The sequence below is a fragment of the Pelophylax lessonae genome (assembly GCF_965119305.1).
Source record: "Pelophylax lessonae genome assembly, chromosome: 4".
In the NCBI taxonomy this organism is placed as follows: domain Eukaryota; kingdom Metazoa; phylum Chordata; class Amphibia; order Anura; family Ranidae; genus Pelophylax; species Pelophylax lessonae.
In genome coordinates, this window is record NC_138771.1 from 71264343 (window position 1) to 71286081 (window position 21739).

General features: G+C 45.0%; 1 protein-coding gene across 4 annotated transcripts in view; it reads right to left on the minus strand.

Moving 5' to 3' along the window:
• TP53BP1 (tumor protein p53 binding protein 1) overlaps positions 1-21739 on the minus strand; it is a 197087-nt gene that overhangs the window by 46815 nt on the left and 128533 nt on the right. For all 4 annotated transcript variants that reach the window (XM_082256056.1, XM_082256055.1, XM_082256053.1 and 1 more), the window contains exons 16-19: positions 18662-18754; positions 17444-17930; positions 11082-11234; positions 1211-1503 (exon numbers count right to left, since the gene is read on the minus strand). In XM_082256056.1, coding sequence (XP_082112182.1) covers positions 1211-1503; positions 11082-11234; positions 17444-17930; positions 18662-18754 — 1026 coding nt within the window. The remainder of the gene's footprint in view (positions 1-1210; positions 1504-11081; positions 11235-17443; positions 17931-18661; positions 18755-21739) is intronic.

Sequence of the window (21739 nt, forward strand, 5' to 3'; positions counted from 1 at the left end):
TTTGGGAATCAGACGTATGAGTGCTGCCAGCATTGCTGCAGAGCTTGAAGGGGTGGGGGGTCAGTCTGTAGTGCTCAGACCATACGCCACACACTGCATCAAATTGGTCTGCATGGCTGTCGTCCCAGAAGGAAGCCTCTTCCAACGATGATGCACAAGAAAGCCCGCAAACAGTTTGCGGAAGACAAGCAGACTAAAGACATGGATTACTGGAACCATGTCCTGTGGTCTGACGAGACCAAGAAAAACGTATTTGGTTCAGATGGTGTCAAGCGTGTGTGGCGGCAACCAGGTGAGGAGTACAAAGACAAGTGTGCCTTGCCTACAGTCAAGCATGGTGGTGGAAGTGCCATAGTCTGGGGCTGCAGGAGTGCTGTCGGCACTGGGGAGCTACAGTTCATTGAGGGAACCATGAATCTCAATATGTAGTGTGACATACTGAAGCAGAGCATGATCCCCTCCCTTCGGAGACTGGGCCGCAGGGCAGTATTCCAACGTAACGACCCCAAAACACACCTCCAAGACGCCCACTGCCTTGCTAAAGAAGCTGAAGGTAAAGGTGATGGACTGGCCAAGCATGTCTCCAGACCTAAACCCTATCAGCAGGGAGCATTGATAGTTTCAAAAAACTATTAGATGGGCACCTTAAAGACCACAACATACAGTGGTATGCAAGGTGCGGTTAACAGTAGACACACACACACACATCATAGATTGAACTGGATGGACTGATGTCTTTTTTCAACCTCACCAACTATGTAACTATTGAGCATCTGTGGGGCATCCTCAAACGGAAGGTGGAGGAATGTAAGGTCTCTAACTCCCACCAGCTCCGTGAAGAGGACTCCAATGGCAACCCGTAAAGCTCTGGTGAACTTCATGCTCAAGAGGGTTAAAGCAGTGCTGGAAAGTAATGGTGGCCACACAAAACACTGACACTTTGGCCCCAATTTGGACATTTTCCCTTAGGGGTGTACTCCCATTTGTTGCCAGTGGTTTAGACATTAGTGGCTGTGTGTCGAGTTATTTTTGAGAGGACAGCAAATTTACACTGGTATACAAGCTGTACACCGACTCCTTACATTGTAGCAAAGTGTCATTTCTTCAGTGTTGTCACATGAAAAGATAATAAAATATTTACAAAAATGTGAGGGGTAAGATACTGTGTGTATTTATATCTCTCATAGCCTAGAATTTGCCTATTAAGTACCTTGATTTCCCAAGGTTACCACGTCCAGATGGCATAGCAAATTCCCCAGACTCCAAATGGCCAGCTTTTCCTCGCAGTGTCGCTTTTGCTCGATCAGAACTGCCACCACTAGTGCTTTGCCCTGCAGAGAGGCCACTGCTTGCTCCACTAGATGTGCGCTGAAGGCTTGATGCTTTAGAGGAAAAGGAACTGATATCTGCAAGATCTCCAGAAGTCAGAGATGAGACCACAGTCCTTGAAGGGGACACCTCATTTTCATATTCATGGCATTCAATTATGGGCTCCTCAGCTTCCTAGAAAAGAGAACAAATGTATAAAATAAAAGGTTTTGTGCCTAGTAACACTGCCACAGCTCTGTGCTAAAGTACTAATTAACCTATAAAAAAAAAAAAAAAAAAAGTTTTTTTTTTTTTTTTTTTTTATAATATATTCCAGAACTAAAGTTAGAACTAATTTTAGCCTCTCCAAAGACTTCAAGAAGAACTCCAGGGAACCTTTTTTTTTCATAATCTGCAGTTTAAGACAAGTTAAAGGACTGAAGCTTTTTTTTTTTTTTTTTTTTAAAACAAACATGTCATACTTAACTGCTCTGTTCAATAGTTTTACCCAAAGCAACCACGATCCTCACTCGTCTCCTCCCACCCAAGTGCCCCATAGAAAGACATTTTCTATGTGAGCACTCGCGCAGTCTCGCTCCCAAGCCGCCCTGTCTGCGTTTATTTACATAGACAGCGTGGCTCGGCCTCGTCACATAATTTGATTGACAGCAGCAGGAGCCAATGGCTATCAGTCTGCCTTGTGAGGAGCTAGATAGGAGGAGGTAAGAAAGAGGGTTGAGGGCTCAACACCACCTTATCCTGGTAAAGAACTAGGAAAAAAGTTCCTTGCAGGAAAGCACAGAAAAAAAAACTCCACGTTCCTTAACCCAGATGTTCTCCAGAACACCTCCATAGCCCAACAGGCTAACATTTGTCATCAAGACCTTCCAATTTATTGGAAGGATTTCCTGGTATCCAGCATCTGCGTCAATATCCACTGTTCCAGAGCTGACCTGGTCTTAGGAGTAAGATGCATTGGAAAATCCAAGGACCCCCCAACATTTGTTCCATGCTGGACATTTTCAAATCCGCTTCTGAGCCAGGTACAGTGAGGGGAAAAAAGTATTTGATCCCCTTCTGATTTTGTACGTTTGCCCATGACAAAGAAATGATCAGTCTATAATTTTAAATGGTAGGTTTACCAGTGAGAGACCGAACAAAAAAAATATACAGGAAAACACATTTAAAAAAAAAAAGTTAGATATTGATTAGCATTTTAATGAGTAAAGTATTTGAACCAAAATCAGCAAGATTTCTGGCTCCCAGGTGTCTTCTATACAGGTAAGCTGAGATTAGGCGCACTCTTAAATGGAGTGCTCCTAATCTCAGCTTGTTATCTGTCAAAGACACCTGTCCACAGGAGCAACCAATTTTATTCCAATCTCTCCACCATGACCAAGACCAAAGAGCTGTCCAAGGATGTCAGGGACAAGATTGTAGACCTACACAAGGCTGGAATGGGCTACAAGACCAATCGCCAAGCAGCTTGGTGAGAGAATGACAGTTGGTGTGATTTTTCGCAAATGGAGGAAACACAATAACTGTCGATCTCCCTCAGACTGGGGCTCCATGCAAGATCCCACTCGTGGTGTGTCAATGATCATGAGGACATTGAGGAATCAGCACAGAACTACACAGGAGAATCTTGTCAATGATCTCAAGGCAGCTGGAACCATAGTCACCAAGAAAACAATTGCTAACACACTACGCCGTGAAGGACTGAAATACTGCAGCACCCGCAAGCTCCCCCTGCTCAAGAAAGCACATGAGCAGGCCTGTCTGAAGTTTGCTAATGAACATCTGAATGATTCAGAGAACTGGGTAAAAAAGTTGTGGTCAGATGAGACAAAAATCGAGCTCTTTGGCATCAACTCAACTTGCCATGTTTGAGGGGGGGGGGTATTTCTGCTAGGGGGGCAGGACAACTTCACTGCATAAAAAGGACAATGGACAGGGCCAAGTATCATCAAATCTTGGGTGAGAACCTCCTTCCCTCAGCCAGGGCATTGAAAATGGGTTGTGGATGGGTATTCGATGACGCATGACGATGGCCCAAAACACACGACCAAGGCAACAAAGGAGTGGCTCAAGAAGAAACACATTAAGGTCCTGGAGTGGCCTAGCCAGTATCCAGATCTTAATCCCATAGAAAATATGTGGAGGGAGCTGGAGGTTCGAGTTACCAAACTCTGGCCTCCGAACCTAAATGACTTGGAGAGGATCTGCAAAGAGAAGTGGGACAGAATCCCTCCTGATATGTATGCAAACCTGGTGGCCAACTACAAGAAACGTCTGGCCAGGGGTTTTGCCACCTAGTACTAAGTCATGTTTTGCGAATGTGTTTTTCTGCATTTTTTTGTTGTTCTTCCGTCTCTCACTGTTAAAGTAAACCTACCAATAAAATTATAGACTGATCATTTTTGTCAGTGGTCAAACATACCAAATCAGCAGGGGATCAAATATTTTTTTCCCCATCACTGTACTTACTTAGAGGCTGTGTACATGTTGCCACCCCAAACTCATAGCGAATCTCTGAACTGCAGAAAGTTTTGGTGAGGCTGGAAAAAATTGGATTTTTGTCTTGCCATAAAATCCTTTTCTCCGATGTTCATTGACGGACACAGCTCCATATCTTTTTGACCCTTGGGTTTATGCTGCTCCCCATAAGAGTAGGACACTAGGTGAAAAAAAAGTTTGACTATGTCCGTAGGGCAGTCCCAGGGGGTATACTCCCACTTCCTGCTCTAGCTCTTCAGTTTTGTAACAAGCAGTGTCAGAAGAACATAAAACCCAACTCAGAGGGGCAGGTGCTGTGTCTGTCAATGAAGATCAGAGAAAAGGATTTTATGGCAAGATAAAAATCTCATTTTCTCTTTTGTTCATTGACAGATACAACTCCATATCTTCATGACCCTTGGGACGTCCCAAAGCAGTGTCAATATGAGGGGTGGGAAGAACACAGCAATAAACATACTTCCCAATGGCTAAACGTAGCCAACCAAGTAAAACAGGAGCTCAACCAGGAAACTGAAGCTCACCTGACAAAAACGTACACCCTTGCAACCAAAGGCAGTATGGGCAGTATCTGCAGATGCCAACATATCCACCTTATAAAATTTAGTGAAAGTGTGCACGGACGAGCAGGTGGCAGTCTTGCAAACTGCACCACTGACGCCAGATGGCGGAAGGCCCAAGAGGCACTAAGCACCCCTGTAGAATGCTCGTTAACAGGGAAAGGAGGATCCTGACCCTTAATACAATAGGCCTGACTAGGCAGAAAAAAAAAAAAAAAAACTCAAGAGCTAGAGCAGGAAGTGGGAGTATACCCCCAGGGAATGCCCTATGGGCGTTCAAACTTTTTTTTCTGCCTAGTGTCCTACTCCTTTGGAGAGTAGCATAAACCCAAGGGTCAAGAAGATATGGAGCTATGTCCGTCAAATGAAAGAGAAAAATGGATTTTTGTAAAATCTTACCGTAAAATCCTTTTCTCTTAGCTCATTGACAGACGTAGTCCTCGGTGATACAGCACCTTCGGGTTATGTTGCCTCCACAGGAGCAGGACTAGACAGGAAATTAAAATGCTCTGGCCACACCCTAGGGGCAGTCCCAGAGGGTATATCCTCTCTCTCTCTGCCTCAGCAAATCAGTTATGTCAAAAAGCAGTCTTTAGAGATTTTAACCCAACCCAACTCCAAAACAGAGGGGCGGGGACTACGTCTGTCAATGAGCTAAGAGAAAAGGATTTTACGGTAAGATTTTACAAAAATCCATTTTTCTCTATCGCTCATTGACAGACGTAGTCCTCGGTGATACAGCACCTTCGGGACGTCCCAGAGCAGTATCACAAATGAGGGGTGGGAAAAATGGAAATCAAATCCCAATCTAGAAGGCCCATCCGGTGCCAACTAGAAGTTTACAATGCTCATCCTTAATGATGAGACTCAACAAAAAAGAAATTTTTCAAACAGGAAAAAAACTCTCGAGGTAGACCACCGGTCTCCTCAAATTGCGGCCTGCAAAACCTTGCGGCCAAATGAGGCATCCGCCGATGCCGTCACATCAATTTTATAGAATTTTGTAAAGGTATGTACCGACGACCAGGTGGCCGCCTTACATACCTGGACCACTGACGCCTGATGGCGAAAGGCCCAGGAAGTACTGAGCGCTCGAGTGGAGTGCGCCCTAACAGGGAACGGAGGACTCTGACCCTTAATAGAATAAGCCTGTACCACCGTCTGTCTAATCCATTTGGCAATGGTCGCGGCAGATGCAGGCAAACCCTTTCTGGGGCCATCCGTGATCACAAAAAGTGAATCCGTCTTACGGAATGATTCCGTAGCTTTCAGGTATACTCTGATTGCCCGAACCACATCCAAGGAATGCAACGCATGTTCCCGATGATGCTTGGGCTGAGGACACAAGGAAGGTAGTACAATATCTTCATTCAGATGAAAATCTGAAACCACCTTAGGAAGAAAGGATGGCTTAGGATGAAGTACTACCTTATCCCTATGAATCACTAGGTATGGGGACTGGCATGATAATGCAGCCAGTTCTGACACCCTGCGAGCAGAAGTGATAGCCACCAAGAAGGCCACCTTCTGGGATAAAGTAAACAAGGGAATCTCCCTGATGTTTTCAAAGGGAGGTTTCTGTAGAACCGACAAAACTAAATTAAGATCCCAGGGCGGTAAGGGCGCGCGGACTGGTGGAGCCAGGTGCCGCACCCCCTGGATGAAATTCCACACCAAGGACTTGGTAGCTAAAGGTTTCTGAAAGAAGATTGCTAATGCTGAAACTTGACCCTTGATGGTGCTCAGGGCTAGTTTCTGCTCAACCCCTTGTTGCAAAAAAGCCAATATTCGAGTCACCGAATAGGTACGTGGAGGAAATCCTAAAGATTCGCACCACGCAATATAAGTCTTCCATGTGTGATAATAGACCTTGCTGGAAGTCGCTTTCCTTGCTTTAATAAGGGTAGGAATGACTGAAGCTGACAAACCTCTGTCCTTCAGTACTTGGGTCTCAATGGCCAGGCCATTAAAACCAGCGACTGTAAAGCACGATGGTAAATTGGTCCTTGAGACCACAGACACTCCCTGAGACGAAGTTCCCACGGAACGTCTGCGACTAGCCTGTCCAAGTCGGCCAGGTCGGCTTGACGAGGCCAGCCTAGAATTTCTAGGACCACTGGTGCTGACTGGATCTGAACCAGGCGTCCCTAGAGCTATCTGGCCCCGACCATCCGAGAAAGTCTGGTCGTTTTCTGTTCCCACACATTTATCAGATACCTGATTACTATCAGGAAGGGTGATCTTTTCTGGTTGAACCTCAGGGACCGAAGTCACCCGGCTAGAGGCTTCTTGGCCTGTCTGGTCAACCAGATCCGATTCCTGTGGGGAATTGAGACTAATCTTAGGAAAAGGTAAAGGAAAAGATCTATTCAGGGAACGGTGACTACCGCTCCCTGTAGTACTTAAATGTTGGAAGGGAAGAATCGCACCGGTAGTAGTAGTTGATGCTCGATCTAATGTCCTGAATACCGGTGAAAACGTCCCCCCACCCTCAAACCGGGTGGGGGCGCACCTTCAGGCTGTGTACTCCTTTGCTTCGGGTTTGGCTGAGTTGGTCCTCTGTTTGTCCGACCAGCCTTTCTTGAACCCTCCTGGAGGAGTCTTGCCTTTCCCGCTTGTTCCAGCCGGGCGTGTGAACCCTTTATGGGCGGTAAAGAAAGGTCCTCGCTTGTTGCGAGGTCCCTTAGCTTTAGCAGCCTGTGGCAAAAAAGTGCTCTTGCCCCCAGTGGCATCCTTAATGATTTCATCTAGGGTGGCCCCAAATAGACGATTCCCCTGAAAGGGGAGATTCGTCAAGGTCTTTTTGGAACCTAGGTCAGCTGACCAGCATTTTAACCACAGCACACGTCTGAGGATTACCGCTGACATAGATGCATGCCCTAATAGGGGAGTAGTGTCCAAGGCTGCGGCACAGATAAACTGTAGCCCTTGTATAATCTGTTCCATCAAATCAGATGTTTCCTGGGGAATATCTTTTCCCCTAAGGTCTTGGCGTACCAATCTCGCCCATTCCGTAAGTGTCTGGGAAACTAGACCAATAACAATTACTGGTCTAAATGCTGACCCTATCAGAGAGAAGATGGTGCGGGACTCTGCTTCCATCTTTCGATCCACCGGATCCTTAAAGGACGAAGTGTCCTCCACTGGGATAACCGTGGCTTTATTCAGCCTGGAAATAGGTGGATCCACCACTGGTGGTACCGTCCATTTCTTAATGATGGATTCCTCAAACGGATAGCGTCTAGCAATACGCTTGGAAATAGTAAAGGTACGTTTAGAATGCTCCCATTCTCCTTTAATCTTATTACCAAAACACTTGGGTACAGGAAAAACCTTCACCGTTTTGATGGGCTTGTTAGTACCAAAAGGAATCTCTGTATCAGTTGCTTCTGCCGGTAAAACCTCAAGTTTTAAGGTTTCCTGCACTGCCACAACTAGTGCGTCCACCAATGCTTCTTCCTGAATTATAGCGGGAGAAGAAACGTCCTCCTCACTGTCTGAGGGAGCTTTACCTGAGGTAACAGCCCTTGCAGAGGGACCTGCAACTGCAGTGACCATCTCTGAATCTGAGTCAGAGGTGTCAGATAATATAGGGGTAGGCGGGGGTCGCTTCCTTGACCCTCGTCCCTGACAGGCCGCCTCCACCCGAGCCACCATAGACTCCAAAATTGCTTTAAATGCCTCTACACTCTGTGCACCGGCGGGTCCCGTGGCCCCCTCGAGGGAAACAGGTGGGGGAATTTGTGTGGCAGGGTCCATGATTATTCCAGTAACTTCCCGGATAATATAATTCAAAAATAAAAAACTTTTTTTTTTTTTTTTTTTTCACAGACCCCCAGCGCCACAAAAGCCCCTTAGTGTTACCTGCTAGGGATCCCTATCGATCGAGAGAGAGAGAGAGAGAGAGAGAGAGAGAGAGAGAGAGAGAGAGAGAGATAGACCCCCAGGGCTCACCACTTGATGCTCAGAGTTTAACTGCAACAGGTTACAGCGCTGTCTTGACAAACAGGAAGTCTTTTGGCTGGCTGCCCAGGAAGAAAGGAGGCGGCTCCGCCCCTCTGCGCGCCTTCCGGCGCCTCCCCTAGCTCCACGAGGTGTTTGGATCACCTCAAACATGGCCGCCCCCATGCTGGAGACACGAGGCTACGCCAAAATGGCGGCTCGTGCAATCCAGCAAAAAAAAATGGCGGCGGCCTGTACCGAATAGCGGTGTGCTGCAGGGCACACAACACTATCTCTGCATGGGGATTTTTGGCGTGGTTGGCGGTACCGGCCCTGGCGGACCTCATGGCCGTTCGGAAGGCCTGCTATAGCTGGAGATTTGACTAGGAAGGCAGTCTACATGTCCGTGGCTTCTGACTGGTAGGTACCTTATTCTTATCACAGTAAGATTCCCAGACTGCCACTGATTACAATCTTTTAAACATGTATACAATTAGATTGTTCGCTCCCAAACCAAGCCTCCTGGCTTTTTGCACATAAAATCACACTCAAAGTAGGGGGATCTGTGCCATGTTATAGGATAGAGGGGGACTCTATCTTACCATACAGAGAGGGGCCCGCGTTCACCACAAGACCCGTCAGGGGGAAAAGGGGGAACATACTACTCACCATACCGGAACCAGGCGGGCACCAACTCCTGACAGTACCCCTCTCCACCGGGTCGGGAGGGCTGTCGACCAATACGGACGCCGTGACTCATGGTCTTTGGCGTTTCAGCGAGACGTTTAACTCGCGGGGTCAGTCCCTTAATGGGACTTTGTCGCGGCCGACCCAGCGCGGAGCTATGGCCTGCACGCGCTCGTAGGCTGAACTGGGGTGACCACCGGATCTCAACATCCAGCCCGTCGCCCAGTTCAGCTTTCTTGCTTGAAGATCTCACAGGAACACTGGAGAAAAAAGCTGTCTAAAAAATCTTTTTAAGAAAAAAATCTTGCCAGGACCGAAGATCCCAGCAAGGTATCTAGGTCCTTACTCCTAACTAGACAGAAAATAACTGATTTGCTGAGGCAGAGAGAGAGAGAGGATATACCCTCTGGGACTGCCCCTAGGGTGTGGCCAGAGCATTTTAATTTCCTGTCTAGTCCTGCTCCTGTGGAGGCAACATAACCCGAAGGTGCTGTATCACCGAGGACTACGTCTGTCAATGAGCGATAGAGAAATGGGATTTTTGGCTTTCCTGTAAAATCCATTTCTCTGATGTTCATTGACGGACAGCTCCTGATCTTCTTGACTATTGGGTTATACTGCCCCCTACAGCAGTAGGACACTAGGCAGAAAAGGAAGTTTACTACACCTATGGGCAGTCCCAGGAGGTATACGCCCTCTCTCTGCTCTAATATGGAGGAGATTGATGCACACAGGATACAGGGCCAACTGGCAACATTACATACGGGGTCCAGGTACAGTCAATCTCTTTTGGCCTTCTGGCGGTAGGCGTCCAGTCTAGATGAGGCTTTTCCCTACAACAGCAGGAGTGTTCAGGATAGGCCAAGATTTGGGAAAGTAGCTGTTGAGGGGCCCGTGGAACTCAGCTTACCTTACAGAGGTTGGGAAATCCCTGTCTGAGCTCCCCAGGTCCCTTATTATAAGTCACCCTGGTTCTTTTAGGGGCACAGGGGGACCCGAGAAAATGATGAACAACTACGTAATGGACACTGAGAATATGGTTTGGATTACTTCAAATGGGACTGTAATATTTATCCACAATATCCCTCAAGAAATCCGATACATTAATTCCTCTGTATCAGAATGATGGAACATTGTATTAGCTTAGCTTTATAGACTATTGTAGGTAGGAGTCGGACAGTCCGCTACTAGAGTATCCTGCTATTGTCTGTTCAATAAGGTGTTCTGTGTTTATACTTAGGATAATGTGTAGTGTATTTTGTTTTAGCCTTGTTGCTGGCAGTCTGACCTGGAGGGAGATCCTGATTAATCAAAGCGTTGTCTAGGTGTGGATTCCCATTGATTCATATGGTTTCTGTCTGGTGGCTAATTTGATTAACTCTTGGAGGATCCTCTATGATGGGATTAGCCTTACGTCAGCTGTACCTTGTTATCTAAACCATTGTGAGATGTTTTGGCTAAATATCTGGGTTATTGTTCATGTGGTGGTTAAAGCTATGGTAATTATATTCCTAATGTGTGCAGTTTGTATTATTACGGTAATATGATCAGGAGGGGACTGTCTTCTTGTGGGGTATATATTCTGTGCGAGTTTGTTCAATAAAGGGTTCCAGATCTCATACAAGCTATTGTCGGCTAGTCTTGTATGGTATGTCACTATAATATCTGATAGCTATGTTCAAGACTGGAAGAAGGTGCATACGGACGAAAGACTCAAGCACAGTGTAGGTCGGTTCCATCACAGTAGCTCTTTAGGGAAAGGTGGGAATTCCTCACTGGTGTATTTTTGGGCCAGCGTCCATTCACCTGTAGTTACCAGCATAACCCAAGTAGCCATAAATATGAAGCCCTCTGTGTCCTGCAATGTAGGATTAAAAGACAAAGTGTACGAATGCTTATATCAGTAACAAAAGCCAAAGTTTATACAATGGTTCTTTGACTGTACACAAAGGCTTGACCCTTCCCCTTATAAACTAGGAAAGAGTTCTAATAGAATCTCTAATCTCTATTTAGAGTGTAAATCTATTTTCCTCCCCGTTTTAAAACAAGTAAAATTCTTAGAGAAATTACCTCTACAACTTTGCGCTCCACCTCTGTTCCATCCATGTAATAGACATCGGTGATGATTCGGGTGACCACGGTGCGAACCTCACGAATTGTACGCACATGGCGATGAAGACTACGCCCAGGAGGAGGCCGAGGTAATTCAAAGTCTTCCTCGCCCTTAAAAATGACAAAAAAAAAAAAATGTACACTTTCCTATGTTAGTCTCGCAGGTTTTTAAAGCAGGTTAGTCTTGCAAATTTTGCAATATTTAAACTGCAGTTGCTACCCTTCTAAAATTTCTAGTGGCTTGGATGTCATCCCTATATGTTTTCTGAATTCATTACTCTGGATGTATTTAAGTCAAAGCATCAAATTGACTGGCAGAAAAAAAATGGATTTTTGTAAGAACTTACTGTAAAATCTGTTTCTCTGAAGTCCATTGACAGACGCAGCCTCCGTCTTCATTAGCCATTGGGTTATGCTGCCCCCTGCAGGAGTAGTTCTAGGCAGGAAAAAAAATAATTCTCCACACCCATGGGGCTGTCCCCATAGGCATAACCCACACACCCTCTGCTCTAGTAAACCAGTTTAGTTGTAAGCAGTGAAGAGACACAAAAAACTATCCCATATCAGAGGGGCAGGTGCTGCATCTGTCAATAGACTTCAGAGAAACGGATTTTACGGTAAGTTCTTACAAAAATCCAGTTCTCTATCGTCCATTGACTAGCCCAATCTTCATTAGCCATTGGGATGTCCCAAATGCAGTTTAGGCATGAGGGGTGGGAAGAACGCAACCAAAAGAGTAACGTAAACTCCAAAGGCTAAACTTAGCCAACAGGGAACATGACGCTCAACCAAAACAACAGGAGCTCACCCAGGCTAAATAAAACCCTAAAGAGAAACAAAACATTCTCTTATGAAAAAGCAGCCTGCAAAACGTTGCAGCCAAAAGAGGCATCCAAAGATGCCAACAAATCTACCTTGTAGAATTTAGTAAAAGTGTGAACAGACGACCCAAGTTGCCACCTTACAAACCTGCACTACAGAGGCCTGATGTCGAAAAGCCCAAGAGGCACGCAGTGCTCTAGTAGAATGCACCTTCACAGGGAAAGGAGGAAACCTGACCCTTGAGTGAATAAGCCTGAACAACCATCTGCCTGATCCATCTGGATCTGGTACCAGCAGACGCAGCCACACCTTTCCGAGGTCCCCCAGTAAGGACAAAGTCAGATTTCCGAAAAGACTCAGCTAAACTCTTATCGCCCGAACCACATCCAAAGAGTGCAGGGCAAATTCCTTAGGATGCTCAGGCTTAGGACATAAGGAAGGCAACACGATGTCTTCATTGAGATGAAAATCCGACACCACCTTAGGGAGGAAAGACTGATTAGGTCGGAGTACAACCAAATAAGGTTAACGACAGGACAGCACCACCAAACACAGACACTCTGCGAGCAGAAGTAATAGCCACCAAAAAGGCAACCTTCTGCGACAAAGAAAGCAGAGAAATATCCCTAATGTTCTCAAAAGGAGGATTGAAGGACAGACAAAACTAGATTGAGATCCCACGGAGGCAACAGGGATCTCCTCAGAGGAGCCAGATGATGCACCCCCTGAATAAAAGTGCGAATCAGGGCATTAGTAACCAACAGACGTTGGAAGTAAATAGCCAAGGCCAACACTTGTCCCTTGATAGTGCCCAAAGCCAACCGCTGCTCAACCCCCTTCTGTAAAAATGCCAAAACCCTAGCTATAGAAAACAAGGGTGCAGCTGCAGCGATTCACACCACGAAATCTACGATTTCCATGTACGATGATATATCTTCAGAGAAAAAGCCATCCTAGCCTTCAACAGCGTAGGAATCAGTCAGAAAGACCTCTATCCCTCAACAAGTGGCTTTCAAACAGCCAAACCATTAAAGCCAGCGACCGTAAAGCAGGATGGAAGATCGGTCCCTGAGACAGCAGATCTTCTGGCAGAGGAAGTCTCCCAAGAGAGGATCTACGACCATCTTTACCAGGTCTGCGTACACGGACCATCAAGGTCAGTCTGGTGCCAACGGAACGACCGGAATGCCTTCCACCGCCACCTGGCGAAGAAACCTCGGCAGGAATACAAGCGGAGGAAAGGCATAAATCATCTGATACTGGCTCCAAGGAGCCACCAGAGTGTCTGTGGTATCGGCCAGAGAATCTCAAGACCGGGCTACAAACCGCTGGACTGTTCTGTTGAGACGAGACACAAACAGATCTACCTCCGGAGTCCCCCACCGGACACACAGGAGTTGAAACCCCTCCGGATGAAGGGACCATTCCCCTTGATCCAGCACCCAACGACTCAGGTAATCCGCTTGCCAATTCTCCACACCCGGAATGTGGACTGCAGAAAGAGCCAGAACAGGATCTTCCGCCCATACATACTGACATACTGTCCAATTTAATCCGAACCAGGGACCCGTGTAGCCGACTCGTCCAGTGGAACAGGCAAAGCTTGATCGCTCGGAGCTCCAGAATATTGTTTGGCAAGGAAGACTCTGTCGCCCCAAGTCTCCTTGGCACAGAGCTTCCCTAGCACTCCACCCAGCCTGACAGGCTGGCGTCCGTGGTGACCACCGTCCAGAACAGCGGCAGGAAGGACTTGCCCTGACATAAGGCCGGTGACTGGAGCCACCAGCATAGAGCCAACTTCATGAGATGGATCAAACAAATCTTTTGTCCAATGACCGAGGGTCCCTGTTCCATTTCGCCAGAATCTTTCTGCAAAGGCCTCGAGTGAGACTGAGCAAACGGGACCACCTCAAAGGTCGATACCATCAGGCCCAGGGCCCTCATGCAAGCCCGCAAGGAAGACCGATCATTTTCCATCAGCAACCTGATCACCCTTTTCAACTTCTGAAGCTTGTCCAAAAAGGGGAAAGACCCTCGCCAGGGCAGAGTCAAGAATCAGCCCCAGATAAGTGACCCGTACAGATGGCGTCAGAGCAGACTTTATGAAATTGATCGTTCACCCGAATTCCTGCAGGGTCTGAACCGTAATTGAGATGTTGCCTAACAGACCTGAATGAGAGTCTGCTCGCAACAGGAGATCGTCCAGATACCCCAAAATTGAAATTCCTCTCTGACATAAGGCCAGCACCGGGGCCAGGACTTTGGTAAAAACTCTGGGAGCAGAGGCGAGACCAAAGGGTAACGCCACAAATTGAAAATGCTCCCCTTCCACTGCAAAGCGGAGGAAACGCTGATGTCCCTCGAATATGGGAACGTGCAGATACGCATCTTTGATATCGATGGAGGCCAGAAAATCCCCCCGACTTAGATGCCACCACCGACCAAATTAACTCCATTCAAAACTTCTGCACCCGCACAAAGCGGTTCAGAGCCTTGAGTTCCAGGATTGGACACACCTTGCCCTCCTTTTCTGGGCACCGTGAACAGATTTGCATAGAAACGTTCCTGCAAGTCTTGACAAAGCGCATGCGCGTGAAACATGTCATCACGGCAACCCGAAGTTTGAGTTCCACGCCAGCCCGTCCCTCTTCCTGTCTTCGGGATTTGCCCAGTGCCTACAGACAAGTCTTACTGGTTAAAAAAGTATGAATGAAAAACACCTTTTCAAAGCATAACCTAAACTCTGATTGGACGTGTACTCATGACATTAGGTACATTTGAGGTTTTCAGAATAACTGTACCACCACCAGAAGGTTCTGTAGCTATAATTTTATTTGTACTTTCCCACCACCACTTGAACATTTTTATAGATCCTTCTGCCCATTGCCTTCAGTCCATGAGACATCTAACATAAAGCACTTATCACTCCAAAAATGGCTACGCAGGCCACAGAAATGGATCCTTACCCATGGTTTAGAGCAGAGGTCTCCAAACTTCATAAAACAAAAAGGACCAGTTTTGTGCCCATGAGACTTTAGGAGGGCCAGACTGTAGCCAGTAAGAGTAGAAAATGCATTAATGGGAGTCAAAATGTGGCCAGTAGGTGGAGGAATAGTGTCCCATCATTGGCACTAGTTGCAGGAACAGTGCACCATCGTAAGTGTCAGCGGGAGGAACAATGCCCCACTGTTGTGTCAGTGAAGGGAAGGGTACTTCAAGGGCCAGACAACAGCAAGCAAAGGGACACATCTGATCCTTGGGCTGCAATTTGGAGTCCAATGGCTTAGAGCATCTTGCTCTCTTTAGCCTGGTAACCGTCATTAGAGTAAGCATGAGGTTCCATAGAGAAAAGGAGGCTCGCTTTAGGGGTTCCTTTGTGGGATTCGCGGCTTTCGCTTCACATGCTAAGCAATCACCTAAATCAAGGATTTGTAAGACCAATAGTTCTCATCTGAAGCTTTCAGAGACAAATATTTTAAGAAGAAACCCCCAATAATGGAAATTCAGGATCTGCAATCTCCTCTCCAAACATTTCTCAGAATCAGTTCGCTTAACTAGTTTTAAGCTTTTAACATCTTTCATTCTGAGAAAATATAACTGAACAAAATGGTCAAGTAACTTTCACAATCAAGTGTATATGCTATTCACAAAAGGCAAGCAATTTGTCCAGGACTGCCTAGGAGTACAATGTCTAATCTAAGGATTGGCTGTACCAGTCATATTCGAATAACGTTCAGCCAAAAACAGGCTTCAGGTAACAATTTTCTTACATCTACTCTACAAGGCTCCACTCAGTTTACATGTTGTGCCTTAAAAAACAAACTCGTATTCAAAGTATTTTATTGAAATAAAATAAGCGCAATATTTAGAACTTTTAGGCTAAAATATGTGCTATGTTACCGATCCTTTTCCTATGTGGGATAATATATAGTCTAAGTTCATGGTATGTTTGCCATTATCTAAATCAGTCACTTGGAAAAAGCAGCAACATTGATCAGGAATGCATGAAAAACATTAAAGTACAACTAAAAAGGCATATTTTTTTATTTTTATTTATTTATTTATTTATTTTTTAGTTAGGGATGGAGTGGAGAGGGATTAGATCCCCTGCCAGTTTATATTGCTGTCTGCACCCCTGTTCGGGAGATTCACCCTCTCGGTTTGTGCCTTTAACCATTATCATTAAACATGAAAGCAAAAAAGAAAATCCTAAACTTTCGGTTGTTCCCAGAAAAGAAATAGAGGAGAAATCTAGTTCTAGTGACCAGCTGGTCCCCAAGGGACTTCCTTAATTTGCAAGGATTTCTCTCACTTCCTGTTTTGGCTATGGGACAGGAAGTGAAGGTAAATCTCCACAATGGGACACAGATGGCAAAAACCAAAAAACCCGATAGGGGTTGTACCTTTCTCTTACGCTATGCAAAATGAAAGTTTTGCCTATAGTTCTACTTAAAAAAAAAAAAAAAAAAAAAAAAACAGCAGGCAGTAAGGAATGGGCTAAAGACGCTGGGCAGGAACACATTCAGAAAAAAAGCAGGAAACAGCAGCACTCACAGAGGGGTAAACAGCAGATCATGCAAGCAAGGGAAATACTCAACCCTCTAAAGAACTTACAAATAGACAGCAATGTAGCATGTAACTGCCGATTTGGCAGTGGCAGGCTCACACACGATGTCCTCGTTACTAGGCAGCTGGTCACTGTCGGCCTATCCTCCCCTTTCTATTAATTTGCCAAAGGCCTCACAGCTTTCCTTCTCGCTGCTCTGTCCTGGTTTGGCTGCACAGCTCTGGAGCTGTATTTATACCTCACAAGCAGAGGGCTTCGGCTTATGATGGCGCCTGTTGCCTAGCTCCCTTCTTGTCATGCCCCACTTGCTGTGTTACCCATCATTTGCATTTCTCGTTGCGGACCCCTGCCTTGTACTCAGATTATTTTCGGGGTAACTCCCGACTTGACCTCAGATTGTTTACAGGATTACGCTTGCCCACTACCTGCCCGGAGCTCCTTGGAATAGTCTACTGGATTACGCTTGTCCACTACCTGCTCTCTGCTCAAAACCATATACTGGATTACGCTTGCCTACTCCCTGCCCTGGCTTCAGAACAGTCTACTGAATTAAGCTCGTCAGCTGCCATTACTGACCTTGGACTGTCCCAAAATTATGCTTTCAGGTACGGTCTTCTGCCTGGCCAGTCTTGACACTACAGGGACCCTTTCCTTGTCCCATTAGTTCAGTCTAGATGCCCTCTGGCCAAGAAATATAGCATTGTGTTCCAAGACCTGGGGGCAACTAAGTACCGGTGGGCATGCTTGCATTAAGGGACAGGGGCTACCAAATGCAAAAGAAACACTCACTAGCTTTAACTCCTGACCCAAGTATTGGGCCGTTTGTCACAATGTGCATGCACATACAAACGTTAGGCTGAAAGCATAGCCACCATCTTGGCTACTATTATACTGTACAGTACAATATACAAATTTACATTCATTAACCCACCTGGCTGTGAACAGATTCAGTGTCATCTCCAGGCCCCTGTTTTGTATTTTCAGGTTTTCCAGCATCCTGCTCAGCCTGTTTGACATGTTTTCCTAGCGTCATACCAGCAGTGGTCGTCATTGGAGGACTAGACACATTGTCGGTCTGGGTGAAGGATGACACTGCAAATGCTTTAGGATCTACTGTGCTGACCGTTTGGACTTCCTTGTTTGTCTGTCCCAAAGAAGGTTCTTCTACATTCAACTCCTGCGAAGCATTAGCTATATTTTGACTGTTCCTTTGAACTTCTTTCTGGACATGTTGTTCACCTTCATCCAAACTCTGCTCAGTTTCCATGGCTTCCTCCTCCTGATCACATGATAAGTCCTGGATAGAATACCCCGAGGTAGTCTGATGATCCCCATCTTGCTCACGCATTTCTTGCATATGTTGCAAAGCCATTGATCCTCCATCTTTCTCTTTGCTGGAGAAGTGGAAGGGACTTCCTCTGCAATGACCACAAAACAGCACTTAACTCACTGTACAAATATAGCCTGAAGAAGTGCAGTATATACAAGCAATGCATACAGTATTTGCACTTTGTTTCACTAAGAGCTGAATATAATGTCCCCAACCTTCCAGCATAAGCTTGAAAAGCCTCCAACAAACCTACTCTCTACTCTGTAATACAATGAACAATATATACTATATTAATTTACATCTATACGAAGCAGTGCAAAATCAAGCAGGAATCCATTTTACAATGTCTTATTACAATGAAATACAATTTGGTTCCTTTGATTATACAGTGCTTTTTCACACCATGGAAATTAAGTGCTAAAATAGCAGCAACACCTCCAAGGAAAAATCAAGCTTAAATCGGCTTGCTTTGTGTCTATCAGAAGGTCAGATTCCATTAGGGGAGATAACTTTCAAGTGCACAGACTAGTTATAAGCAGGGCCTATAATTAGGAATCTACTGTACACATAAATAATAACAGCAAGACAATTGAAGTATTAGTAAGAGGAGAAACTACAACAAAATTAATAATAAAAAGGAAAGCCGTTATCAGGGCTGCAACACAATTTCAGGCAAATAATTGTTTAATGCAAGAACAGGCTAAAGGCCGTTTTAAAGCCAACTTCTATTACAAATATCCCTAAATGACCATTTAGAATAGCTGAAAAAATATTTTTGTGAAACAAAAAAAAAAAAAAAAAAAAGGTACCAACCCTTACCTAACAGGAGTTGTAGGCACATTGTGACCTCTGCTCTCCTCTTCTCGATGGACTTCACACACACGTACAAACACAGAAGGGGAATTCTCGGTGCTAAAGGTAAAAAAAAAAAAAAAAAGTAGAAATACTCTATGTCAATGGCATGATTAGTATCAAGTTGCACGTAGCAAAGATCCTCCAAGGTCACTGGCTACTGCTCCCATAGTGAAAATAGCAGATCTCCTCTCCTCTTTGGGGCTTGATATTTGCCTGGCTTGTTTTGCTGGGTTTTCATCATAAGAATTAACATGTTCTAAGCTGAAGGTACCCATATACATACATATATATACACACACACACACACACAGTGCATCCGGAAAGTATTCACAGTGCTTCACTTTTTCCACATTTTATTATGTTACAGCCCTATTCCAAAATAGATTAAATTCATTATTTTCTTCAAAGTTCTACAAACAATACCCCATAATGACACTGTGAAAGTAGTTTGAAATCTTTGCAAATTTATTAAAAATAAACGAGAAAAATCCCATGTACATAAGTATTCACAGCCTTTACTCAATACTTTGTTGAAGCACCTTTGCCACCAATTAAAGCCTCGAGTATTTTTGAGTATGATGCTACAAGCTTGGCACACCCATTTTTGAGCAGTTTCTCCCATTCTTTTTTGCAGGAAAAAAAATATTTTAAGTAACAGACAGCATGGATTCATGAAAGACAGAAGTTGTCAAACAAACCTGATTTCTTTTTATGAAGACGCAAGTAAAACCTTGGACAGAGGGGTGGCTGTGGACGTAGTATTTTGGGATTTTGCAAAAGCATTTGACACAATTCCCCACACACAGCTAACGTGTAAGATAAAGTCTACAGGCTTGGAAAGATCAGTTTGCAAATGGATAGAAAATTGGCTAAAAATAGAATTCAGAGAGTAGTGGTTAATGATTCTTACTCTGAATGGTCTAAGGTTATCAGTGGTGTACCCCAAGGTTCAGTGTTGGGACCCTTACTTTTGAATATCTTTATAAATGATATAGGGTCTGGGATTAAAAGTACCAGTTCAGTCTTTGCAGATGACTCCAAGCTTTGCAGTGGAATAACTTCTTTACAGGATGTCTCCAATGTACAAGCCGACCTCAATGCACTGTTTCATTGGGCAACTATGTGGCAAATAAGGTTTAATGTTTATAAATGTAAAGTTATGCACTTGGGGGCTAGGAATATGCATGCAGCATACATACTAGGTGGAGTAGAACTGGGGGAATCCATAGCGGAGAGGGATCTGGGTGTTCTGGTAGATCATAAGCTTATTAATAGCATGTTATGCCAAGCTGTGGTTTCCAAAGCAAGCAAAGTCATTTTTTGTATTAACAGAGGCATGGACTCCAGAGAGATACACAATTTGCCCCTGTACAAATCATTAGTAAGACCTCATCTGAAATATGCAGTTCAGGGAGGAGGAAGAGCATACATGGTGACCCTGGGAGTCTTCCCCTCCACCCACATGTCTGCTTCTGTTCCTTTGTCATATGGTGGAGCTGGATCGTCAGCATGGCTTTTGTGAAAGACTCAAGTGGATCCTAGGAGAAGGGGAAGATAGTGTTCCTTTAGTTTCAAGCATGTATTGATTGCCATCTGGTAAGAGGCTAACCCAGGTGTTTTTCACGAGGTGGTTGCTGGATCACTACGGGGATTGGTTTTTTGTTCAGCACATTTGTTCATTAGTGGCACCTTACCTTTTTCCGTTCGGTAAGGAGAAATTTCACTTGGTGGTGGATTTATTTTGGATGTGGAATCAAGTTCATCTTTTTTCATTTTCTATGCAATATCATCACCCTATTCATGGACACTTATGAACTTTTATGTTTATGCACCAGTTGATATTCACGGATTATCATTGTGTCACCATAATTTATATATGTTTATTCATCCTACTCGTTTATAATTTTTAATTATTCCAACTGTTTGGATCTTATTGTTGTTTAGCGCACCCCACACTTTTTCATATCATTTGCCCCTGTACAAATCATTAGTAAGACCTCATCTGAAATATGCAGTTCAGTTTTGGGCAATAGTTTTTTAAAAAAAGATATCGGGGAACTGGAGAAAGTGCAGAGAAGGGCAACCAAACTGATAAGAGGTATGGAGGAGCTCAGCTATGAGAAAAGATTAGAGGAACTGATTTTATTCTATTCTCTCTTGAGAAGAGGAGATTAAGGGGGGATATGATCCAACATGTATAAATACATAAGGGGTCCATATAGTGAACTTGGTGTCGAGTTGTTCACTTTAAGGTCGACACCGAGGACAAGGGGGCACTCTTTATGTCTAGAGGAAAACAGATTTCATCTCGAAATACAGAAAGGTTTCTTCACCGTAAGAGCTGTGAAAATGTGGAAAAGAATCCCTCCAGAGGTGGTTCTGGCTAGCTCACTAGATTGCTTTAAAAAAGGCCTGGATTCTTTCCTAGGTGGACTTAATATAAGTGGGTACTAAAATTTATAGGTAAAGTTGATCCAGGGAATATATCGGATTGCCCCTCGGGGGATCAGGAAGGATTTTTTTTTTCCCCTGCTGTAGCAAATTGGATCATGCTTTGGTTGAGCCAGATGGACTTGTGTCTTTTTTCAACCTGTAACTATGTAACTATGTATGTAGCCTCTCAAGCTCCATCAGGTTGGATGGGGAGCGCCAGTGCACAGCCATTTTCAGATCTCTCCAGAGATTCAGTGGGGTTCAAGTCTGGGGTCTCGCTGCGCCACAAGGACTTTCACAGAGTTGTCTCGTAGCCACTCCTTTGTTATCTCAGCTGTGCTTAGGGTCATTGTCCTGTTGGAAGTTGAACCTTCGCCCCAGTCGGAGGTCCAGAGCACTCCGGAGCAGATTTTTATCAAGAATGTCTCTATACATTGCTTCATCTTTTCTTCGATCCTGACTAGTCTCCCAGTTCCTACCGCTAAAAAACATCTTCACAGCATGATGCTGCCACCACCACTACCATGCTTCACTGTAGGGATGGTATCGGCCAGGTGATGAGCGGTTCCTGGTTTCCTCCAGACATGACGCTTGCCATTTAGGCGAAAG